Source organism: Ambystoma mexicanum, chromosome 5p, assembly GCF_040938575.1.
Source record: "Ambystoma mexicanum isolate Mex_15411 chromosome 5p, UKY_AmexF1_1, whole genome shotgun sequence".
NCBI classification, from domain to species: Eukaryota; Metazoa; Chordata; class Amphibia; order Caudata; family Ambystomatidae; genus Ambystoma; species Ambystoma mexicanum.
In genome coordinates this window covers 1,058,824,464-1,058,850,977 of record NC_090930.1, presented here as the reverse complement: position 1 = coordinate 1,058,850,977, position 26,514 = coordinate 1,058,824,464, and the positions used below count along the sequence as shown (strand labels likewise).

Genomic DNA, 26,514 nt, shown 5'->3' with positions numbered 1-26,514 from the left:
AGAACACAAGAGGCCATGAGGCCCAGAAGGCTTTGAAATCACCAGGCTGGCCTGTGGGACGAGTTGAGAAAAAGACGGCAAGCCTGTAATACTGTCCTCTGTTAGAAGGCTCTTGGCTTTGATGGTATCCCAGCGCAAACCAAAGAAAATCAGGTCTTGAGAAACCGTCAGACAACTTTAGCCAGTTTACCAAAAGCCCAAGTCGGAACATTAGTTGGAGAAGGGACTGAAGATGGTTTACTGCAGTCTGCGGACATTGACTCCGAAGCCTCCAGTCGAACAAATCTGGATAGATGTGGATTCCTTGGAGCCTGAGAAACACTGCAATGATGGTTATGATATTTTTCAAGACCTGTGGTGCTGAACTAAGACCAAAAATATTGGAAATGTTCAATCCCTACTGAGAAGCGAAGGAATTTGCGGTGTTGAGGCCATATTAGGATATGCATGTAAACATCCTGGAGATCTACCATGCCATGAGATGCTGAGCCAATAGCCCTTCAGAAGAGAGGATCTGATCTGGTTGGGGTGTGATCATCTAAATGTCTCTTGGGGTAAGGGAAAGGTTGAAGTTGGACAGGTCTAGGATAGTGCACAGGCCAGCCTTGTTGAGTTTGGGCACTGAACAGATAGCAATAAAATCCCTCCTCTTGTTCCGAGGGACGCACTCAACCGCTCTGAAGTTCAGAAGCTTCTGTGCCTTGGCCCCGAGAGGAGACCCTGTCGGTTGTAAATGGGGGTGAGAAGGCGAGTATCTGGAAGAGGTAGCCGAAAGCCGCTCAGGCGACAGACAAAACTTGCCGGTCTGTTATGGTCCCTGACACCTCCAGATCAGACGAAATCCATCCTCCCATTGGAGAGTCATGGGAGCGATGAAAAAAGTATAGGTTACTCACTGTAGTGACTAAGGTACTTTTAGTCCATAGTCCCCTTTCCTCCATACTGTAAGGGCGTCCCTTCCAAGGGACGTGAGACGGAACCTTTTTCACCAGAAAAAGCTTCTTCCCCTTTAAATTTAGAGGCGTGCTCCGTCCTCCGACCCATTGACGCGTCGACAATAGTTTTAACATTGCCTAATGACACCAGTATTATTAGGGGCGAGGTTATGGGATGTATAGAGGAAAGGGGACTATGGACTAAGAGTAGGTTAGTCACTACAGTGAGTAACTTCTAATTACTCTTACGTCCCATCCCCTTTCCTCCATACTGTATGGGCGATTACAACTGATTGTAGCCCCAGGGTGGAGAGGAGACCGTCCTTAAGCAAACAGGTTGCTGAGAACCGCCTGGCCGAAAGCCGAAAGCCGTATCACATCTAGATTCAGCATCCAAACAGTAATGCTTGCAGAAAGCCGAGGGAGAGGCCCAAGTGGCCGTCCTGCTTATGACTTGCCAAGGGACATGGCGCTGGAATGCGATGGCCGTTGCCTTGGCCCTGACTGCGTGGGCATGCATGTTGTCCGCGAGCGACTTATGCTGGCCCTCGTACGCTTCCTTGATGGCCGAGACCATCCAGTGGGATATGGAAGCCTTAGCGGCCGGATAGCCTGGCTTCAAGCCGCCAAAAGTGACAAACAGGGCGTCCAACTTGCGGAAGCCCTTGTCCTGTCCAAGTAGAATCTTAAGGCACGCCTGACGTCCAGGCAGTGCAGCACTCTGTGCTTCGTCCTTGGGATCGGAAAAGAACGTCGGAAAGACCATTTCCTCTTTCAAGTGAAACGCAGATGGAACCTTGGGCAGAAATGCCGGTGCGTCCGCATGACTAGCTTGTCCTTGTGAAAGGTGGTATATGGTTCAGAGGCAACCAACGTCTTGATGGTGACCAGCCTGATGTCCACGGACACCATGGGCTCGAATGGTTTGTGCACCATGGCGCCCAAGACTATGTTAAGATCCCACACGGGGTGCAGTTTGACCAGCGGGTAGAGCCTAGCGAGACTGGTCAGATGTTTTTTGATGCTAGGGTTGAAGGAGGAGAAAGTGCCCTCCTCCGAGTTCCTGTACGCCCCAATTGATGCAAAGTATGTACGGCAGCTGTCCACCTGTACGCCTGAATGAGCGGGTGTGCCGAAAAGGAGAGCACATCGTCCAAATTGCAGGCCAAGGGGTCAATTCCTATGGAGTCTGCCCAGTGGCAGAACCTGGTCCATTTTCTCTTGTACTGAGCCCTGGTGGCTTTTCTCCTGGCACCCTGTATGATCTCCAGATTGGCCAGGGAGAGGCTAAGGCGCCAAAGCATTACCTGTTCAGGTACCACGCTGTGAGGGCTAGTTTCCCTGGCACGGGGTGGATTCTGCCCCCCTGCTGTGTCAGAAGATGTGCTGGACCCGTCGGGAGGTGTATAGGGGGCACCTCTGATAGGCTGAGGAGCTCCGAAAACTATGGTCTAACCGGCCACCACGGAGCAATCAGAATGATGAGAAGTCGGCGCGACTCCTTGATTTTGCAAATTACTCTGTGGCTCAGGGGAGTGGCCGGAAAGGCGTAGGCCCTCATGTAGGTCCACTGGAGGTGAAATGCGTCGCCCCGAGAGCATAAGCCCCGATCCTGCCAGGATGTGAACTGTGGACACTTCGTGTTGTGCCAGGTGGCAAAGAGATCTACTTGGGGGTGACCCCACCTGTTGAAGATCTCCTAAATCACGAGGTTGTTTAGCTGCCACTCGTAGTGGTCTGCTTCCAGCCTGCGGAGCCTGTACGCCTCCAGGTTGGATTTCCCCGGGAGGTGACTGCCGAGAGGAAAATTTCATTTTCCAAGGCCCATTCCCACATGCCGATTGCCAGTCTGCACAGAGGAGGGGATCTGGTGCATCCCTGCTTGTTGACGTAGTACATGCCGGTCGAGTTGTCTGTCTGGATGAGGATAACCTTGCCCTTGAGAAGTGGTAGGAATGCTTTGAGCGCTAGCCAGATGGCGTTGAGCTCCAACCAATTGATGTGGTATTCCTGCTTGTGTCTGGTCCAAGTGCTGTGGACCGAGAGATCATCCAGGGTGGCTCCCCTGCCCTCGAGCGAGGAGTCTGTGGTGATGGTGGCCTGCGGAGAGGGCGGCCGAAATGGCGTGCCCGTCCGCAGGTTGCAGTCCATGGACCACCAAGTTAGGTCCGGGTGGAGTGATGAAGGAACGTTGATCGTCTCAGATTGTGAGCCCCGCTGCTGATTCCATGAGGCCGCGAAGTGCAGCTGAATCCTTCTCATCCTTAGTCTCGTGTGCCGCACGGCTAACAGAACCGCTGCTAGTAGACCCAAGAGATGTTGGTATCACCATGCTGAGGTCACGTCTCTGCTGAGAAAGTGGGCTGTCGCCCTCTTGATGGCCGAGATCTTGTCCTATGACTTCTTGAGGTTGAGCGAGAAGCCCAGGTCGTGCAGTGTGTTCATAAGGGACTGGGAAAAGTGGTGAGACGCTTTGGGAGATGTAGCCCTGACGAGCCAGTCATCGAGGTATGGGTAGATGTAGAGGCCCTGCTCTCTGAGGAGGGCCGCTACAGCGTCCATGAGGCAGGTAAAGACCCTGGGGTCCGAGTTGAGGCCAAACAGAAGGACTTTGTATTGGAAATGGTAGCCCATGATCCTGAACCGTAGGAAAGAACGATGGGGATGCCAAATCGTGACGTGTAGGTTCGCATCCTTCAGTCCAGGGAGCACATCCAGTCTCCCTTGTCCAATGTCTCCGCTATGAAAGGTGGCGTAACCATCTTGAATCTTTGCAGGGGAAAGGATAGGTTGAGGGTGGAAAGGTCCAGCACAACTCTCAGGCCCGCCTTGTTCTTCTAAATGGCGAAAATCTTGGAGTAAAAGCCAAACCCTGTCTGGTAGGCTGGAATTCCCTCCACTGCCGGGCTCTCTACGAGCAACCGGATCTCTGGCAAAGGGTTGCTGTCCCAACTTGTGGGAGGGGAGGAGAGGCTGGGATAGGAAGGAGTTACCCCGTGGATACTACGCAGAGGATCCAAGGATCCGCGAATTTCTGGCACCTGAATTGTGCATGGAGAGCAAGCCTGCCCCCCACCGGAGACTCGTGGACCCGAAGGGGTATGTCATGGCTGAGGAGGGGGATTGGAAAAAGCCCTTACTCCCTACCCCCTTCCCCATTTTTGTTGTTTGCGCCGGTGTGTTGATTCCTGCCCCTCATGTCCCTAGCCCTCCAAGATGTCAGGCTGGAGCCAGGCCACAACCACCTACATGGCCCTCAAGGGCCTCTCCATCCCTCCAAACACTCACTTGGAGTCAGACTTGGCGCTTGTGGTACCAGACTCACTCACTCCCATAGGATAACATTGGGGATTGGACTTTTAGTGCATTGATGGGGACAAGACGGATGCCCCCACATATTTCGGTTCCCAGAACGGCATGTGCGGTTTAGTCTTTTGGGTGTGATTCCGCCCAGAGACACCTGGGATACCCAGAGACTATTTAAGCCACACCCAGGCTGAGAACCATGCTTTGCGTTTTCTGCACCTGCAGCGTGACACTCACCGTGTTCGGATCGGTCTCCAGTAGGCCTGCATTTTTCTTCTGCGCTCAGCTCCTGCAAGAACAAGAACACTGTTAGGAACAGCCTTACCTTGCGGCGCTTCTGCCCATCATTCATCGCTCTTTCTGTTCTGCGGGCATCTTCGGCGGTGTCATTCCCATCCCTGCACGCCGCTTCCTAAGGAAAAGGGAAAAGAACAGAAAAAAGGCATTAGTAAGCATTCTGCAAATCTTCGCTTATTTTTAAATACTGTACAAGCTTCAAACGCTTACCTGAATCCCAGCCGCTCTGGGGGAACTCTGTCTCCGGAACTTCTCATCCATCTGCAAGTAGGAAAAGACACTCCAGGTTAGCGTGGAAACATCTAGAGGCGCCGCATACCGCGCTTACCCACCGCATTTGTTCTTCATAACCGGCATCCACATTGAAAACTTTGCGCCACCTAAGAAACAGAAAAAGAACTCCGTTCAATGCAAATACGAAAGGGGTCCATCGTGCATCGCGCTCTCACTTACCTTCAGCGCTACTCATCTCAGCAGCACGCCGCCATCCCCGGACGCCGGCCATCATCTAAGGAAGGAAACGAAGTTAGAGAACTGTTCAAAAGACTCATACTTGCCTGTCGGACTCTTGCCAGTGAAGTAACTAGGCAGCAACAAGCCCGCATCAATCAACGCGCCCCTGCACTGAAAGCAGGACGGAGAGCACACTATCCAAGAAAACAAGGTGAGCTGTGTATCAAAGGGAAGGGTTGGACCCCGAGGAAGAAGGGGTTCAAGCACACAGACAATAGGGAGTTAAACTCTACCAATCCTGAGTTTCAGGCCCAATCTCCAGTCGAATAGTCTCCAGGGAAGGGTTTGAGGTCGTAAGAGGCCAGAACAGGCCGAGTGACGTCCCCGTGGATACCAGGTGAGCGTTACAGCCGGTTCTGAACGGCGAGCGGTCCAGCTGCCTGGATCTGCATTCCTGGAAGCCGCGGAACCCTCCATTAGGTATGACCCTTCTCCGAGCACTGCTGAGATTGGGTGTACGATTTGGGCATAGTCTTAGTAAGAATGGATAAAGACTTTGCCGTTTGTGAGCTGTTCTTTTTGTCCAGCTCTACGTCCGTCGAGTAGTGGAAGAGGTCCCTCCTCAACCCCTCGAACGGACGATCTAGAATGCGCTCCTGAACATCCGGGTTGAACTTCGTTGCCCGGAGCCAGGCTTTTCTCCTCATGTCCGTGGCAATGCAGATGGCACGGCTTGAGGTATCGATATGAGCCACTGTGGATTCCATGAGGTCATGCGGCACAAGCTTGGCTTCCGCTCGCCCCACCTTAAAGCGTGATTGGCATTGGGTCGGGAGTTCCGGGAGGAAGTCCGCAATTTCCCGCCATAACCGTTGGTTGGTGGCCATCTGCGTTGGCTTGACGCAGGTGCAGGGAGGCGTTGGAGTAGATGATCTTGCCGTATGCCTCCAAGATCTTCTCCTCCTTGCCTAGCAGCACTGCATAGGATGAGGCCGAGGACGACTGAGGCATGGAGTATAGTGATGCCGCAGCGATCACAGAGGAGTGTGGCTGAGGATGGGCCGAGAGCAAGAGTGTATCCCCTTCCATCTGCCTGTACTTGATGTCCAGGCGTCGATTGACAGGCTGGACTGAATGGGGTTTGAGCCAACCCTTCTTCGCCAGGGAAACTACATTGGTTTGCAGTGGGATCCCTGTGTTGACAGAGGGGCGTCTAGTGAGGACTTCCGCCAGAACCCCCTCTGCCGGCTGCTCGACCTCGGGTTGGGGGAGGCCCAGGTACTGCGCCAGGCCAGCAAGACGTTCATGCAAGGCCCTGGCTGAGGATGGCATGTCTGGATCCTCGTCTGTATCCTGCGGATCTGGAGGATCTTGTGGAGAAGGGGTAGATGGTGCCGTAGGCTGGGGTACAGAGACTGCAGCCGGAGGCTGAAGAGGCGGCAGAGGTTGCGGATTCATCTGTGGAGCCAGATGAGGCGGCTGCACCGGGGCCTGGGGGCCCGATGGAGTCAGTGGTGCCGTTAGCATGGCGGGGAGGACTTCCCTGACTGCATCTTTGATGAGAACCTCTCGAAGAGCACCTCCTCACTGGCCAGGGAAGTGGTAGGGGGTACCGACACGGTAGCAGGGGGGCTGCTGGAGCCGCTGCATACCATGTTCATTTGGACGCAAAGGAAAGCTGCCCTGTGCAAATGAAGGGTAGACTGTAGGCCACGTACCTGGTGGAGGCCAGTCACACCTCGACACTCGTTCTTTGCCGAATTCGTGGAATGGCGTCGGACGGGAGCCACTTTCTGGTGCAGCGGCCATTTTGTCGAGCTGCTGCCACGTTCCTGCGGTATGTTGCTCGGCCCGTTGGGCCCAGCCTCGTCCAAGACTCTTCCGCGTGGATCACAAGGCCTACCCTGCTCCTCGGGCCTCGGCCCGGTAGGTGTGCTATCCCCGACCCGGGGGTCGGTAGAGCTGCATTTAGGTGCCCCCTCGGATGTACTTCCATTGCTACGGTGTAGCCCCTCAGCCATTATGCCAGTACCAGGGCGCAGCCCCTGGGGTATAGACCCGGTACAAGAACCTTCCGGTCCCTCGACACTGCATCTCGGAGTATCCAAGGACCCCTCGACCCAAAGGCTGGTAGCTGTAGCAGCCTCGGGGCATGTGCCAGTAGCAGGACCAGGCCGGTCCCTGCCGCGCAGGAGAGTCCCTGGGAAGGAGTCTCCCTCGCGGGGTGCGCTAGAAAATATTGGCCCTACCTTGGGCCTGGTTTGATGCTTCACGAAGTTCTGAAGCCCCCATGAGCTTGGTCAGCACCACATTAAGCTCCCACGCCGGGGCAGGATCCTTCACCGGCGGGAATGATCGGAATAGTCCGATCATTAATTCTTTCACCAGGCGATGAGACCACAAGGACGCCCGTCCCGTCGTCCTGGTATATCGGGAGATTGCAGCCAGATGTATTTTGATGGAGGCGTGAGCCAGTCCAGCTTTGGCCAGCGACAGTAGGTACGGCAGTACTTGAGGGGCCGTAATCCGCAGAGGGTTAATCTTTTGTGCACGGCACCAGACAGAGAACCTCTTCCATTTATGTCCGTAGCACTTAAGAGTTGAGGACGCCCTGGCCTTTGCAAGAACCTCTCTGCAGTCGGCCGGGATGTCGTACCCTCCAAACTCTAGTTCTGCAGGAGCCAGGCCTGCAAGTTCAGCGACTCCGGGTTGTGGTGAAGAATGGCGCCTCCTTCTCTGGAGAGAAGGTCTGCGTCCGTCGGCAGCTTGACTGGTGGGGACGTTGACCGGTCCGGGAACCAGATGTGTCTCGGCCACACCGGTGCGACGAGGATCATCCTGCACCGGGACCTCTTGAGCTGGTTGATGAGCCGGAGCAGCAACGGCAGCGGAGGGAACGCATAAAGAAATAGGCCGTCCCAGGGGAACGAGAAAGCATCGCCCATGCTCCTCGGCTGGGGGAACCTGCTGGCGAACCTCTGGCACTTGGAATTCGTCGCCGTCGCGAAGAGATCGATTTGGGGTTCGCCCCATCGTCGGAAGAGTCGATCCACTTGATCCTGGCGTAGTTCCCACTCGTGGCACGAGCGCAGCTCCCTGCTGAGTGAGTCGGCGATCGTGTTTTTTATTCCTGCCAGATGAAGAGGCACCAGAAACATCCCTTGGGCGACGGCCCAATGCCACAGATCCTGGGCTTCCTTGGATAGGGCCGGGGACCTGGTTCCGCCCTGCTTCCGGATGTAGAACATATTGGTGGTGTTGTCGGTGAAGATCCTCACCACCTTGCCCTTGAGGGACGGAAGAAAGGACCTGAGGGCCCAAAACACCACGTGGAGCCAAGATGTTGATGTGGAGAGACTTCTCCTCCGGGAGCCAAAGGCCTCTCACGTGAAGATCTCCGCAGTGTGCTCCCCAACCTTCCAGGGAGGCGTCCGTCGTCATCGTCACCTGGTGAGCTGGGGTCTGAAAGTCCGTGCCCGCCGACAGATGGGAGCGGGTACCCCACCACCGGATCGCCTGACGGAACGTCGCATTGAGAGGGATCCTGTCCTCGAAGCTGCCCGTCGACTGGATCCAGCGGGTGTCTAGGAACTCCTGTAAGGGTTGCATCCGAAGCCTGCAAAGGTGCACCAGATAAATGCAGGACAACATCATCCCGAGGAGGGATTTGATAGATCTTACCCTGGCCACCCACCGGGGTGCTTCGGCGGGGGCAGACCCCACGGTCGGTTCAATCTTGTTTGGAGGCCTCCTTGACCTCCCTGTCTACGACGACGTGCACCACCTGAATTGCTGCGTCCCCTGTAGGCTTCCTGGGACGAAGATCTTGCCGCTTGGCGGTACGTGGAGGAGCCACTGCCGGATCCCTTGGAGGCACCCTGTCTGCCTCCAGAGCTCCGAAAGGACGGCCGTCGTTGTTGGAGCACTCCCAGTGCCCGGGCAGTCTGTGTGTCTTGATGGCCTGAAGGGACTCATCAACTGCCTTCCCAAACAGGTTGTTCGCGTCAAAGGGCATGTCCAAAACCTTGGTTTGTACGTCCTGGCGGAAATCCGTGGCCTTGAGCCATCCTCGTCGTCGCAAGCAAACGCTGTTGCCCAACTGACGGAAACCGGTGTCGACGATGTCAGTTGCCACCGTGATGGCGTGGTCCGAAGCAATCTCCCCCTCCTGTAGGATTTCAAGGGCCTCAGCCCTTTTGGCATCCGGAAGGAAGTCTAACAGAGGGACAATTTTGAACCACAACTCCCTGTCGTAGCGGGCTACGATAGCCAGGGCGTTGGCCGCCTTGATAGTCGTCGCTGCGGATGAGATGATCCGTCGTCCCATCGAGTCCAACTTCCTGCCCTCGCCGTCCGGTGGGGACGTTGATGTCGAGGCCGATGCCCCCCCAGCTTTCTTCTTTGCCGCTGCCGAGACGACTGAATCCGGGGTAGGTTGTGCCCGAAGGCACAAGGGGGCAGCGTCGGGGACCTGGTACTTCTTCTCGTACCGGTCCCTCTTTGCCGGCGCCGTGGCAGGGTTCTTGAGGAGGGCGAGCCCCTCATCCCAGATGTCATCAAGAAGCGGTACGGCGAGGACCGTCTTCCTTTTAGCCTCGCGCCTTTGGTAAAGGAACCCTTCTTTCTTCTTTTCTTCTGGGCAGAGCTGATAAAGCTTGGATGCCCTGGAAATCATGGCATGAAAGGATCCAATCGGCATCTGTACCTGTCGTAGCCATGTCCGTGCCTGCATCATCCCCGTGGGTAGTAGACCGGGGGGAAGCCAGAGCAGGCCGCAGAGGTGGGAGAGGTCGCATAGGATGAGTCCTCCTCCTCTTATGCGGTGGACTCTCCGAAGGTCCTGGCTCCGGTTCCCCTGTCGGGTCTGGCTCAGGTACCTCCGTCGGGGGGAAGGAGCAACCTTGTCCTTATCTCCGAGCAGAAGGACTGAATCGCTGACAAAATGGCCGCCGAGGTGCCCTGCGGCGCCGGAAACGACGGGCGCGAGGGCTCTTGAGGAGCCTTGTCGGCGACACCGTCGCTCTCGTCGTCGCCCTCGTCGGGATCCCTCCCGATGGGCTGGGCCTCTTCCACAACTTCGATGAGCTCTTCTTCAGAGGTCGTGTCCGTATCCACGATGGCCACCAGCCCCTCCCCCAACTTTTCCAACGAGGACTTCATGGGGGTCTTCTCAATGGGCCTGAAAGACGACTCCCTCCGCGGTGGCAGGGAGACTCTGGGTCCTGAGGGTTCCTCCACTGGTGTAGCCTCCACAGGCTGTGCCAGGGCCGCGGCGACATCCTCAATCGAGGTCTTAGCAGGGTGAATTAAGGCCATCGCCACCTTCTGGAAGCCTGGGGCCTTCACCTTGGGGGGAGGGTCCGGGCCTCGCTCCCCCTCTGCCGGAATCTTCGAGATCGACCGGGGCCTCTCCAGAAGCTTCGCCGGGTTCTCGGACTTCCTCTTACCCAAGCCAGAGCGTTGGCTCGTGGTTGATGGCGCCGGGGAGGATGCGCCCTGACTGGCAGCCAAGGAGCCCGACCGTTCGGCGCTCCCGGTGCCCGCGGACTCGTGGTGCTTAGCCTTTTGTTGGGCCCCCGTCGCCGGGGCGCCCTCACAGGATTTAGAAGACCACTCGGACCTCTTTTTCTTCTCGCCTGACGGGCTCTTCCCTTCCAGCCAGTTGGCGAGACGGAGGTGGCGATCCTTCATGGTCCGCTCCGACATGTTCCCACAAAACGCACAGTCCTTCTCTGTGTGCGTCTTGTCCTCATGGAGACAGTAGAGGCATAACGAATGCTCGTCCTCCTTGAAAACATTCTGAAGCTGGCATCCAGGGCAGGTCCTGAACAGCTTCCCAGGCGTCGAGCTTCCTTTCTCCTGGGCCATATCCGGGGTAGGCCTCGGAACTTCTGGAATCCTCCAAAAGCGTAACTCGACGAAATCTTCACCCTTGAGGGGCATAGAAAACTCCCAAACGGATCCCTGTTGATCGGATGTAGAAACGGTGGAGCTTGAGGCTCTATTTAACCAAAAAATGAGAAAAATCTCCTGAAAAAGCACGAAAACACAGCAAAAGCTCGAGAGCTACAGCACGAGGACTCCCAACACTTGAACGTGCGGTAAAAATCTGAGGATGGCTGCCGGAGGCGGGGCTTAGGGAGAGGGCAGTCATTGGCTGGGGGCAGTATGACCCAGAGACCAGTGATTGGTTACTACTAAGAAAGAGATCAGAAACGAAACTGATACTGATTTTTTTCTATACCGAGGATTCCCGGCCTGACGACGGGGAATATTCATGAGCATGTGAATCCATGCCAGACCCCATGCTGGAGAATAATAGAATCGGCAAACAATCCACAGAACAAACTCTTCAAAATCATCAAAGATATTAAAAAAACATCTTCTTGCAAGAATTCCAATCACCCTGACACAAGCACTTTGTGACACTATCAGGGAGACAATCAACCCAACTCTGGCAAATACAACCACGACTGCCAGACCAACCGGGATAAACACAGACTACAGCACAACTCACCTGCCTCGAACCAATCACAGAAAAAACCTTCACCACACTTATCAAGGACACCAACCTTGCAGGATGCCCAAGGGACACCTGCCCCCCTCCCCATATCTTCAAACCAAAGGAATCCTTAACCACAGAATCCCAGCGACACTTCGGAACCTAATGAATCTATCACTCAAAAGAGGAATAGTACCATCCTCCTTCAAATCTGCATACATTAATCCACTGATAAAAAAAGGAAATTGGAAAGAGCAGAAGACCTGAGCAGCTACAGACCGATATCTAACCTGTCCAACCCAGCAAATATCTTGGAGAACCATGTGTACAAAATACTTCTTAAATACATTGAAACAAACGAATACGCGACCAGTCACAAGTTGGCTTCAGACCAATGAGTGTAACAGAATCAATACTTCTATCGATATGGGACGACCTGAAAATAAACGCAGACAATGCCCAATCAGCCCTTATACTATTGGACACATCAATGGCTTTGACACAATCAACACTAATAAAAAGATTATTGGAATGCAGCATACAGGAATCCACACTAAAGTGGCTTACCTCATTCCTAACAAACCAAACAAAAAGCCTCTGCTACCACCGTTCCCCTCTCACACCACAAATATATCCTGCAGAGTCCCACATGGATCCAGCCACTCCTCTGCTTTTCAATATCTACATGTGCCCACTGATAAAACTCATTCGAACCCACAGACTTGCCGCCTACCACTACGCATACGACACACAACTGATGGTGAAAATGAAGGGATACTAGGAACAAAATAACTGCCTCAACAACAGCCTCACAGACATCTGCAATAGGATGACCACGAACAACCTTAAACTGAACATGACCAAAACGGAAATAATGCTCTCACCCACAGGATTCGACAGAAGAAACCCACAACTTGACTGGCCGATCGGTATGGGAATGCAACCAGAGACCACTGATGTAGTAAAAAACCTAGGAATACTCATGGACAACGATATATCACTGGAATCGCAGGTCAACGCAATCGCCAAAAAATACTTTGTCCTCCTACGACTGCTCAGAGGATTACTCCCCCATAGAACCCTCACAATCATATCCCTGATACTCACAAGAATGGATAACGCAAACAGCTCTACCTATGAATGCAGGAAAGACTTACCAAGAAACTCCAAAGGGTGCAAAATACAGATCCTATTAAGACTAAACAGAAGAGATTGCATCACTCCAGCACTGAAAGGCCTACACTGGTTACCAGTAAAAAAATTAATTTATTAAAAAAAAAAGGAACATCAAATTCAAAGCACCCTGCATTGCCCACAAAGCCTTGTTCAGACTGGGAGCGGAATTCCTCCAAGAGAAGATTAGCCAGTATCGCTGAGGAAGGGAAGTAAGATTCAGCAACGACCTACCAATAGAGGCAAAGCACTACGAAAAATGGAAATTCGGCAGAACGGCACTCTGTCTAATTGGAAACATAGGGAACAACATGCCCAAAGAAATTAGAATCACAGAAGACATCACCTTCAGAAAACTGGCTATTCAGCAGACAATGACAACCTCGAAGAGACACTGACAACACCACCACAGAAACTAGAGAGGTGACGAGATTGTTCATTCACCGCCTGCAGTGAAAATAAAAGTCAAAAAATGGCCACCTTCATACAAATAGAAAGGGTCTAGATCCCTTTTCAGATAACAGCTGCCATTTTGGAACCTGTTTTACATGGCAGCAGTCATCCGAAAAGGGACCTAGTCCCTTTTCTAGTTTTATGGTGGCAGCCATTTTTTGACTTTTTTTCTCTGATGGGAGATGTGCTCACGCTGAGCACATCTCCCATTGGAAGGGGAAAAAAAATGAAAACTACCCACACCCTGGGAAATCCTTGTGTGAAAATAGGTTTCACGCCCCTGCTGATGGGTGGACATGGCGTTTAGCGCCCTTACCCAGAGCTGTCCGCCCCCCTGCACCACCAGTCCGTCATTTATTCACATTAGCAACTTCACATTAAGGTATGTACAACCCATTATTGTCTCAGTTTAACCTATCAGTATTTGCTTCTTATAACCGATTGTACACGAGTTTGCCTTTTTCTTTTTGCTTGACGTCGCATTTCAATTAGATGGATTCCTTCGTTGAGTTACATGCACTTTTGTTTTAAGAATGATTTAATATTGACTATTTTACCATTTACAAAGCCGGATTATGAATGAGAATGTAAATGTTTTTCTATTAGTGTGCATTAAGCCCTTTTCAGAATACACTGTTTAAGAAATAGCTGTACTTTTGTTTTGAATTGTTGCACTTGGTTACTGTATTTTTCATAATAAAGCAAGAGAATAACAGATAAATTGCAAGACACATTTTTGGCAGAACACTAAGCATTGTTTTGACAAAATGATTTTAAAATGTTTTAAAATTAACCTGCTGTGTAAATAGAATGAGTATTTGAATGTCCAACAAAATAAATCATGAATCCAGACAAAAATACCAACAAAACGACCCAGGTGGATCTTGCAGGCTGCCTGCAAAGAAGGATTGGCGGGATGAGGAATACAGGCTCGTCACAGGTGTAACAAGCTGTGGATACAAGGAAGTGACAGCATGTTCCCAAAGCTATCCCCGCTATGGAACAGAGTACATTAATGACATTATCGAGTAGGGTATTCCAATTAACTAGGATCGGAACAAGTGCAGATGCCAGGAGATAAAGATATCCGGATGAGCAGAAAAACATTTAAATAATTTGCAGAATTTCACCAATTCAGTGCAGTTAACAATGGTGTCCAGCTTTAATTAACCACGATGCATGAATACCACAAAGAGTACACCTTTTAGTCTAGGGACTGCAGTAGCAAATAAACTATGCAGCCTTTTAAGAATCACTATACATAGGGTATCAAACAAAATAGCTGACTGGGACAATGGAACGTCATAATTCAGCTAGCACAATCAGATTGTGGTAAAATGCAGCAGAAAAAAAGAAGTTTACGGCTGGTTCATTATAGCCTATATGAGACACATACAAGACTTCAAGACTGGCATTGTCCCTAGCAGCCTCAAAGATGCATGGGTGTGCCCTCTTCTAAAATAAAGTCACTAGATCCTTCTCAGCCAAACAACTATAGACCTATAACTACTGTGCCTTTCCTTCTTAAACCTCTGGACAAAGCAGCCCACACGCAAATCCAACACTACCTTGAGACGAACGCCGTCCTCGGAAAAAGACAGTCTGGATTTCGAAAAAGGGCATGGTACAGAAACTGCCTTACTAGACCTAAAAAATCCAATCACTGAAATCATAAAGGTAAACCTGCCCTCCTCCTCCTACTAGACCTATCAGCCGCGTTCGACCTCGTCGACCACAACATTCTCACCACTCACCTTAGCCAAGCAGCCCAATTCTCCAAACAAGCAACCTCCTGGATTACATCCTTCCTTGAAGGAAGAGTGATGAGTGTTCTCAGACAAAGCTAATGCAGCACCCACCACAATTCACTGTGGAGTCCCACAGGGCTCGTGTACAGCACCCACTCTCTATAATCTTTTTACAAAATCTCTCTTTGACAAACTAGATGCACTTGGGATCGCATATACCAACTATGCAGACGATGCCCAAGTACTTCTACCGCTATCCGGCTCCTATTACACCGATGCTACGGCTCTGAACTTAATCTATGCCACAATCCAGGCTTGGATGGCCAGAAATGGTCTATGCCTCAATGGAGACAAGACCGAGATTCTCATCTTGGGCCAAAAAACAACTGACAAACTTTAAGGACACCTACTCCAGCATTAACATAGACAACACTGTCATCCCCGTCCTAAAGTCTGTTAAGACTCTCGGTGTCCACCTCGACGCCACACTCTATGAATAAGCAAGTTAACTCCATAGCCTCAGCCCTAAGCATTGAACTCTTAAACGCCATCAAACCCTTCCTAACCAAGCCAAACTGTCTATCCATCGCCAGAGCCACTATAGGCGCGAAGTTAGACTATTGCAACTCACTCCTTGCAGGCACGTCCGTAAAAAACTTGAACAAGCTACAGACCACACAAAACAATGCACTCAGGACAGCCGTAGGTATACCAAGAAGGGACCACATCACTCAAGCAAGACAAGCAGCACACTGGCTCCCAGTCAAGGACCGCATTACATTTAAACTTCTCACCACAGCCCACAAATGCATAAACACAGCCCCAGCCTACCTCGCTGAAACTCTCACGAAAGCCACATCAGATAGACCCATCAGATCCCTCTATGCTAACCAACTCACCATTCCCTGCATCAACAAAGCAAAGGCTGGAGGGATAGGTTTCCCCTATCTAGCCCCTAAGCTATGGAACGCCCTCCCCACTTCCCTTCGAGCTGAAACCTCGCTACTCACCTTTCGGAAGAATCTGAAAACCTCTCTCTTCAACTAACTCACCACCATCCACTGTAACTAGCGCCACTGTAACTAGCGCTAAACCTGACCATGGATATGTAACTAAGCAACAGCTAATGTAACAAATTGCAAAAATGTTCATGATGTTATGTAACTAAGCTAATCCTGCATGTAACAAACGCCACGTTGCTTACGGGCTGCTGTGCGCTCTACAAATGTGAATAAATAAATACATACATGAGACTGCTCAGCAAAAAAAACAGGTGGATTCTGTGAGTTGGCTGGGTGTGGAACGATTGGAGAGCTAAATTGGAGTTTTTTTTGATGTGGGGCAATTTGGCAGGTTACAGACATGAAGCAGGGGTGTCAAGTTTGACTTCAGGTGAGAATTGTGTGGTAAAGATGTAAACACGGTTTAATGAACTGCAAGCAGAGAATGGTATGAACACTACCTTCACAACACGTCAAGGCAACACAGATGGGAAAATGATATTCCTGCTCAGACCAATTGGTACAATGAAAGCTCTGGGGTCCCCTGATCAGAACAAAAAGACAATATATGGGTGGGTCAAGATATTCAAGTAGCTTGACAGGGAATATGGGAAAGGTAGGGATCCAAAGATGGAGAAAGAGCCGGAACGAGGTCAGGTCAGGAAAGCAAGGGTTCCGACGAGACATAACTGGACTTCCCCTGTTTTTGATCAGCACAACCAGAAACTGCAATAATGTTCCCAGAGCAGAGTTTAGCCCTGTTAAAATACTTGGATGTCATTTGTAGGGTATACAGCAGTGTTGGAGGGGACAAATGGTTCCTGTATATAGAGAAATTTAGGTCTATAGTGGTAAAGGAACCATCATCGTTTTGTGAGGAAATGGGAAAGGTTAGTGTCTGCAGTGGATGGCCTGTGTGAAGCTGGTGGCTGCTGCCCCAATTGATTACCGGTCTGCACATTTCTTACAATCCCTTTCAAACCAGCACCCTCAAAGAAGGGTAGGTTGAACACTGGTATCGTTGGGATCTGGGAAAGGTGCCACTGGTCCTTTAACAGAGGGCCTTACACAAGAGCAATATGCATGCCGGGCAAAATCACCTTCTGCAGCTCTAAGTGAGAAAGGTCAGGGAAGGCAGAGAGGAACAACCAAAGATGAACAGACCAAAGATCCCTATGGTAAACTACTATTACCAGTTAGGATAGACCAGATGGAAGAACTAGTGTGAGAAACCAAAGTGTGTCTCACCTGCTAGTCCCCGTGATCACTCAGGTGGCCAGGGCACGGCCGTCGCCTTTGGATCCAGACCCTGGGGTAGACCAGTGCGGGAGGATCACCTGGGTCATTGGACCTTGGGGAGTGGGTGTGAGGCAACCGATGAGACGCAAGTGTGTCTGAGTGGTATGCATAAGTGTTCCTGCAAATGGCCCCGATTGGACCACTGCTGGGGTGTGGTTGTGTGGCTGGTCCTGCTTGTGGGAGTTTTGTCTCTTACCTGGCTTTTAGGAAAAGAAGATCCCTGCACCCATTCTTCAGAGATCCTGGAGTAACCTAAAGGAGCCAAGACTCCTGTCCAGCTGTGAGACCCGTGAAGAGACCGTAGACCCGACCTAAGGAGGTCTGGCGACCAACTTGATCAGCAGTACTGCGAGGGAGCTGCGACCCTTTGAGTGGAGTGGACATCCATTCCTGACATCTACTCAGTACCCTGCGAAGAAGAGCCTTCGGAAGTGTACCAGGACCGTCCTGTGGCTGACCAGCTCAGATTTTGGGCTACCGGGCAACCGACGTCTCGGTTCCGAGTTGCGACCTGTAACTTGGGGAGCCCTCAGCTTGTCCTAGAAGACTAACCTCCGCTGAATTTTAGAGTCCTGACATCAAGGGGACCCAAGATAGGAGGGAAAGTCTGACCGCAACAAGTGAGGCCCTTTGTCCCTGTGCTGCAGTGACCACTGTCCGAAACAGCTTACCTGCCACGAGTCCAGTCCTGAGAGGGGTCCTGTATCGCGTTTTTCTGCATTCTTCATCCGAGAGTCCTAGCAACAGTGAAAGACACCGACCAGATATCAGCTCGAACCTGCAAATCAAGGACTGAGGCAGTCTGCGGGAAAAGCAACCTCGGACCTTCATCCATTGACCTGACAAGTCCTGGGAAGAATCGGAGTACAGGGGGTAAGGAACAGTGGTTCTTACCTGCCCATAAACACCCTTTAAAAGTTTTCCTAACTTTTATAAAACGTTTACTATACTTTAAGTTTACCATTCTGAAAGTTTGAAACTGTTCGCAGGACCCCAGAGACCCCAACTCCATTTTTTCCAGCTTCACAAACTGTGTTGGAACTTTCCTGAAGTTTTGGGCAGAAGGTCCCAGACAATTTAGGGAAGGACTTTTGAAGTTATGGTTATTGGTCTATGGACCTCTGGAGCATAATCTAATCTGTGCTTTCTTTTACAGGGGTTTGATTTGTGTTATGCCCTAAACCAGTGACTGTATATATGTAATCTATTATTAGTGTTAGTAGTAATTTTTCATAGTGATAACTGGCCAAACGAAAACAAAACAAAAAATGTATACATACTGTTCAAGTTTAATTTGCGATTCCCATTGTGTGTACTTATTATGGACCATTTACAAGCTCATTGTCTCTTGAGACTTAGCCTAGACCCTTGTCACAGCTACCTTGAACTGGTTTGGCTACAGCTCCCCAGAGTTGTCCCTGTCGCAATATGGGTTGGCCTTCTATACATCTGTCCACCAGGCCAGAGTATAGAAATCCAGTCCTAACATGCCTATCCTATTTTATAGGATTCTCCAATGCCCCAACACCCAAAGCCTTTCTGCACACACACTGGGCCGAGGAAGAGGGCGACAAAGTAAAGAGGCTAACCCTTACATATCTCATTGGATATGTCCCGCTAATCGGGTCAGGAAAAGTCAGGCACTTGACTTTAATCACATATATCCGATACCCATCAGCTCTCCCCACACGGATAAAAGGCAGAACACCGAGACACACTCTGAGCAAGGTGGAACACGAGAAGGAGCAGATCTTCTGTGGCGAAGGCGAACACACTGGAGCAGAACGACCAATCAAGGGATGAGAGAAAAGGGTAGGGAAACCTAGGAGATCCCTGCAGGAGGTTGTTGCCTCTGAAGAGCCGTGAAAGATATGCAGAGAAGGCCAAATCCCATAGAAGACTGCATTGTGTTTCAAGAACACCAGCGACCCTACGGGGTGAAAGAATGAGTACGGGAGGCGAGGCCAGCCTTTGGTATTAAACTTGACTTGTGAATTAAAGCTGCAAAGACAAGAAAGGGATGCCCACAGCCGGTGAGTTAGCAAACATGAAAGGCTAGTGTGTGTTAAGGAAAGGTACGTTGCAACACTATATCTCACGATTGAAGGCTGCACGTATGCTGATGAGACGCGAAAGAAGGCAGACCTGTAGCAAACTTTAAATTACTGATAACTGTGAAGCCCGTGATACAGAGTAGCGGAGTGGTCCAGCAACAGGAAATATCACATATTTCTTTGAGACTTTCGAGTGGGCTATCTTGTTCTGAAGCAGAAAAGTGAACAAACTACTTTAAGAGAAAGATTTATGTGAACATTTGTGCTTTGGTACCGAACTACCAATACCAAGATACACTGGAGCAAATAACACAAGAGTGTGAGCTGAAGAGAAAGTTGAAATGGTTCTTGAGAGGTCTATAGTAAAGGCCTTGCACATTCAAAAGTCCTTAACATCAGTGAAAGGTCTGAGCCCGACTGAGGGAGAACGGAAGTATGATAAGTTAGGGGAAGGGAACCCCTAACTAATGTGAATAAAGCTTGGGGAAGTGAACAGCTGCAAGTGCTGTGATTGCGACGTTTGAGCCCGACCGAGGAAGACCTACGTGAACTTTTGTTGAACTATGAAAGAACTTTTGAAAGCTGGAATATGTGACTAACATGGAAGGCCAAGTGGGCCTCAATACATGTTTTGAACTGCCATTGTTTTGAGATCTTGAGACAGAGTGTCATCTTGTTTACAGGGGCCGTCTTACTCTGTGCTATCCAACGTGGGAAAAAGAGCTGACTCAGCCACATTTATTCTTAAAGTTATAACACTGACTTTCCTTTGCCTACATATTTCCCCTTAAATACTTTGTATAAGAGATAGAGCAGGCATTAGGTGTTCTTAGTATAGGACATTTTGATTTGACACGGACAAGGACTGCATCATTGTTTGATGGTAGAGCATACTCCCATCTTAGCTATAGGGCAGAGTAGGAGGTTCTCCAAACTCCAAAAAGATAATTAAGGTTTTTGTAACTCGCATCAGTGTCATACTTGTGATGCAATGCCTCCCTTATTTTACAGGTGCCTGCTCAGATAGAAAAAGGCAAGTTTGGTGGAGTTGGCTTTTTTGCAGTTTCTCATTTTTTCTCAGTTTTGCGATCTCATACAAACGGCCGAAAGTGAAGAGATGGGCGGAAAATTTGAAATATGGAAAAGTATTTCCAGCTGTAGTTTATTGGTACGTTGGCAGGAGAGGTAACAAATGGCAGCATTTCAAGCCCACTTCTGAAGGGTTCATATTGTCAGTACAGTAAGTGCCGTCACAAAGGTTTCCCCAGGGCATATTGGCCAATGCATAATCTATCGTGGCTAGTCAATGATCCGGAAGACAGAAGCATCATTTACTCCAATGTGGATTAAGCTGTTATATGGTGTGGACAGACAATGTGGGAGGGGAAATGGCAAAATTCTATATCACAGGTGCTTTTCACCTACTTACCAGAGATTTACAGACAATGTAATGCTGAATGGGGTGTTCAAATTTGTGTGCATCGCTTAAGGCCTTTAGTACATTTTTGTCCAGGTCAGAGCAGGTGCCCCACTAACTAGACAACTCTGTGGGCAAAGAGGAGTACAGAGAGAAAGCACACAGTTACTGGGGTAAAGTGTAGGGGGTTCGGTTCAGGGCTTGGCACAGGTAGTGCTGCATTTTATCAGGTCTTTGAGGGCGTCTGAAGAAGCGGGTCCAAGAACATGAGAAGAGTGAGATTAGGGATGTAGAGTTTTAAAGACAGGGTGAGTACAACTGTAGATTGCCATTTCAAAAATGGATTAGATGGGTCAAGGTAAACCGGGATAATGCAACGGCAAGGAATGCCGATGTTGTTCTCGTGGGAGCAATGCACGTCTATTTGACTGCAACAAAGGAGATGAGAAGGGAGATATTACTTGAGCGTCAGAATGGAACAACAGTAAAGTGAATGGAGTGTTCAAGAGATGTATATTGCAGGCAGGATTGGAGTCCAGGGATTGTGGAACCCACTCTTTCAGGATAGGGACAGTGGGCAACTGCAGGGATTGAAATCTCTGCAACTAAAATGATGGGGTGGAGGAGATTGGGACCTTAAAGATGCAAGGGTTACAGCTGGGAGATAAAAGGGAGAAATTCAGGATAACGTGAATAAGTGCAAGCTCTGGTATCTCAATTACTGACTGCAGTTTCTTTATTAGGATACAAGAAGGTACCTCTTTTATAAAAGGGGTGCAAGTCAGGGGCTATGCATCCATGGACCCTCAATTGTAAAGGGGCTGGAGATCATGGGGCGACCCAGACATACCGATGTAAACTGGCAGGTAACATTCAGGAAAGGGAGAGACTTAATGGGCGCAGGTGGTGCCAGTGATGACTGAATTAGAAGGGGAAATTTTGGAGCTCCACAGGGGTGTTGATAGTTCTGTAAAAGACCCAGGGCTTCCCTAATGTCGTAACTGTCGGGACTGGGGGCTTAAAGATAGCCTTTTGGTTGTAGCTTCTGAGATTCAATCCAGGGCTACAACCAAAAGACCAGGGGCTATAGCCCACTTAGCTTCCCCCCTCCACCTCCTCACCCCAACCCTCCTAGCAACGCCTCTGGGCTCCAGAGCGTTTTTGATAAGTGCTCGGAAAGCGAGTGCTAACAGTGTACAGGCCTGGAGAACCTTAAAGCCAAGAAGAGAGTCATATGGGAGAAGATAGGGAGGCTCCTGCCAAAAAGGATGCAGACAGGAACCGGGAAAACGGCGGCGATCAAAAGGGCACAGTAGTAATAGAGCAGGGAGTAGAAGATGTGGCGTTTGTTGTTTAGCATCGAATGTGTAGAACATGAGGCAAAGATGTCTTATTACTATGTCAAACTGGGGTTAATCTCCCTCAACACTAGGAAATGAGATGGATAATCACAAACATGCAAGGATTAGATCTCAGGAATGGGGCGTACAATAGAACGAAGCATTTTTTATTTTTTGTTATTAAAATGATCTAGCTGTGAAAACAAAACTTTTCATTCATACAGAATCACAATTTTTGTAAAAGAAAGAAAAGGAAGTTATACACATGAACATTTAAGTTCTAGTTACAGTATTCCAGTGACAGTATTCAGATCCTTGAAACTCTTAATTTCATGCTAGTCGTTAAGCAGTCAATAGCTTTTCGCTCAATACGATAATATTGTTCCAGAATTGGATGACTGCAATTGTCAGACTTCTATTTTTTCCAGTAAGTATTAGATTCCGTCTGTCTTTTGGGGAGAGGTCAGGACCTTTTTTCAGTATCAGGTCTCTAAATAACATGCTTTTCTCCATCAATGCGGGACATTCCATGAAGACGTGTAATAAGGTCTCAGTTATCTGTTGTTGTTCGCAAAAGCGACAATAGGCTAGGGCTTTTGGTATCCGTCTAGTGATGGTTAAGACTTCACGTGTGGGTACTTGATTGAGTCTTAGCCTCATGAACTGATCTCTGATGAATCGGTCTGGAAATTGGCATTTTGGTTTGTGTCAGAAATAACACCCTCCCAGGAGCAGTGGTGGCTGATGAATTTCTTTGGTGAGGGGCGTAAAAATTCGACATCAAAATACGGGAGTGGTCGTGTGTAGAGAGGGAGCCTGGACTGCCCAAAGTGGGTTCAGGGAGGATTCTCCCTCACAAGAATTATTTTTAAATACGTTAAAGGGGATGCATTTTACAGCGCACTTCATGAACAATTGGGTAAAAATCCACACCGTTTGCAATCTATTTTCTAGGTTAAGACATGAGAAAATCAATAAGATGCCAAGTCACCAACTGTGCAACAAAGCATTTGCCACAGGATAATTCATGCGCCGAATTTTCCAGCACCCCTGAATGCCCCCTACAGCTTTCAGAGAGCTCGGCATGGGGGTTTTATTAGCCAGCCATGTCAAGGTACAGTAGTTGGCAAAAGGGACACCACCAGTATTGGCACGTATTGGCACTTACAAAGAAATGCTTTTAGATTCTTACACATGGAAGCACTACATTTGCATCATCGTGGAGCTAATTAAAATCACTTCCTGCATAATGTAAATATATTTTTTTTATTTTGCTGCGTTACCTTTGGGACTTGGAGGGTCCGAAAAGTTAAGGGGGCCACTGTCAAGGCGCCAACTATGGGCGAGTCACCACTACTTAAGAGGTATTTATTTAGTGCCAGATGCGTCGCCAAATGGAGGGGTACGTCATTTTCGATTTTCTGCCCATGGACTGACGGGGGCGTCTGGGGACTGGTAGCTCAAAAGGAGGGTGGGGTCAGACATGAATTCTTAAAGTAGCTAATAGATTCGACTGGCTACTGTGGCCCATGATCAAATGAAAGGGACAGAGTGCCAGCTCAGGCAACACCTAAAATGAACAGAAGGTGTCAATAGAGCCGGCAGGTTACAGTAAGAGTGTGAGTGCGGGCCAATTGACCAATGTAGTAAGTACAGCTGATTAAATTCATTATACAGGGCATGTTACCATTGGTAAACAATGGAGCAAAGGATGTGGATTCTGTGAATATTAATAGTTCAACAAACTAAACCTTTTTACAAACATAACATCTGTGGCATTGGTCACATTTCCCACTCCCAATAAACACAATTGCATGCATCTATTGCACAGTGAAGCTAGAACTGCATTGGAAACATACCAAGCAAGCCGCCTCCCGTTCTTAACCAGAACTGTAGAGCGAGTGCTGCAATGGCAGAGCGAGACACATTCTCATACAGTGCAACAACAGAACACAGAAGAGGAGTCCGATTTCGAGGTGTAGTGCACCTACCTCGCAGGCAGAGAAACGTGAGAAAATCTTCGGTCTTCGGCCTCCTTTTACACAAGTCGGAAATGGGGGTGACTGGAGCAGGCAAGAACTGGTCCACTAACTTTATTGGGGTTGTGCTGGGGCTGTTGGGTTGCGACTGGGCAAATTTCCTTTGTGCTTGCAGTCTTGGTCTACAAGCAAAGAAAAAGACACGCTTTAAATATCAGAAACCGCGATTTCCATTTCAACATCTTTACAACACAGCAATTAAATAGACAGAAGGAAATGCAGCGATCGAGCAGTAATCTGCGTACAAACTTACTTGGGTGGAGTTCGGGAACGAAACTGAAACATACTCTTCACGTAGTTTTCATAATTACCAAAAAGTATGCAAATATTGCACACAAATTAATGGCATACAGTGCTACAATAGGATCATTCTGGAGAGCCGTTTATAAGCCACCAGCAGAGGACTCATGGTACTTTATTCAGGCTCCATTAGAAAAGGGTGCGGGGGATGCGAGCGAGGTATGCCAAACGGCCCCAGTGACTGGAGCAGCATACATTCTAGCATCACCACTGCCTAGAAATCCAAAGTTGCAAAATACATTTTAATCGTTGGCGGGTCGTTAACATCCACACATTTAGGTTCCACACTACGAAGTTAAATCACTTATTTTAAACATGGGGTTCTGGTGTTTTTAATGCTGTGCCCGTTTATTCTTCAAACAACGTCTGTCCTGCTCCCCGAATACCCAACTCTCAAGTATATGCCCTATCATGAACCCAAACTAAGCAGACACTTGGGGAGCAGGTAGATGGATCATGGTCACCTGGTCTAAGCACCACCCACCTTCTTAGCCCTGCCTCTTCCTGACTGCTCTTAACTATTAGATCAAGGGCGTCTCTCACCCGGGCGTCTGCAGTGAAGAGCAGACGAAGAAAAGGGCAATTCCTGTTTGGACCAGGACCAGCCAGGGTCCGACCCCCTGCTCAGACAGCAGGTAAGCATGCACCAACATGTGTTACCCTCTCTGTCCCCACAGGCCATCTACATCCCCTCTGGTCCCCCTGTGATGTTCCCTTGTGCCCCCCCCCCCTTCTCGCACACAGGTGTTACCCGTTTTGCTTTTTTCTTCTACCCTGCTCCCCCTCAACCTCCTCCAGCCTACTTCTGCAGGAGTCTGTCCTGATACATTCTGGTTTCACCATCACCGTCTTGTGGCCAATGCTGGATTTGACTTTTATGGACTTCATTCATTCATGGTGTGTCACTCTTTCTCAACTCTCATGCTGGACTACCTTTGCATCTTGTACTCATGGTGGCCCTGAATCATGCCATTCCCATCTTCATCTTGTATCCTGGCTTGCAACATTATGCGTTACTACTGACTTCTGCAATTGTATTCACTCTCCCCTCTTGCCTCTCCACTCTTTTTGACTGCTTACTCTCTGTTCTCTCCTCCCTTCCCTTCTCCCTTTTCCCATCTCCTCCCCTTTCTTCTATGCACTTACCCTATCAGAATTGGCCCTGGACCGAATATGATAGCAACCTTGTATGTTTCCTCCACCCTCCCATTACTGTTTTTTTCCTCCCCACACCCCCTCCAGCACCATCTAAAATGTCGTCAGGCCTAGTATGATAGTCGCTTGTTTTGTTCCTCCCCTCCCTTTCTGCACCCCTCTCCCTCACCTTTTGTTTTTCTCCGGCTCTACCAGAAATGTCGTCAGGCCTAGTACGGTAGTCGCCTGTGTTTCCATTTCCTTCCTACTCTTCCCCCTCCCTTCCTTATCTATGTCCTAGCTCTTGCACTATCTGAAATGTCATCAGGCCGAGTACGATAGTTAATTTCACATCCTTACTGTTCATGGCCTGTAAAAATGTCATTGTATTTTCCCTTGTTCCCTCCCTTGCCTTGAAGCGCTTTGAAACACATTGTGTATAGGCGCTATATAAATAAACTATCATATCACTTTAATCCTTTCACGGGTTCATTTTCTTAAAGATCTGAGCTTCTCGCCTGTCTCCTGAACATTGATGGCTAGCCAGTACAAAATGGTCCCATACTGTAAATGTATTGCAATTGTGTTAGGCAAGTGGACAAATCAGCATTGCTTCTGTGATCGCATGAGCCCAGCAGGTTTCCTGTTGCAAACGTGATGGATTTCATCACGCCAAACACGTTGCCTAGTCCTGGTTTTCAGTAGAGACAGGAAAGCCAGAGAATTCGGCAGAGCGGAACTGTCTGCTCTGGCTCTAGGAGCTCAATACGGATCGAGCCAGCAAAATAATGTAACGCTTGGAACTGATTATTTTGCAAGTCATTTAAATGGCGCTCAAAACTAAGTCATATACAAATATCCTAAAGCTCTTCTAATGACACGGTGCATGTTTTACATATTTGCTTTAATGCTTAATGTGCAGATCAACACATTTTGATAAGGATCACTATATTGGGTAAAGCAAGGATGAGACCAGTGTGCAATTTTGATACAGTGCAGCATTATCTACCCACTTCTAGTTCCTAGTAACGCATCTATAAAGCATCATTTTATTAAGAAGTAC

General features: G+C 49.3%; 1 protein-coding gene across 3 annotated transcripts in view; it reads right to left on the bottom strand.

Annotated features, from left to right (window-relative positions):
* Positions 1 to 26,514, bottom strand: part of JARID2 (jumonji and AT-rich interaction domain containing 2) — a 1,398,385-nt gene that overhangs the window by 770,078 nt on the left and 601,793 nt on the right. For all 3 annotated transcript variants that reach the window (XM_069613558.1, XM_069613560.1, XM_069613559.1), the window contains exon 4: positions 23,970 to 24,139. In XM_069613558.1, the coding sequence (XP_069469659.1) occupies positions 23,970 to 24,139 (170 nt within the window). The remainder of the gene's footprint in view (positions 1 to 23,969; positions 24,140 to 26,514) is intronic.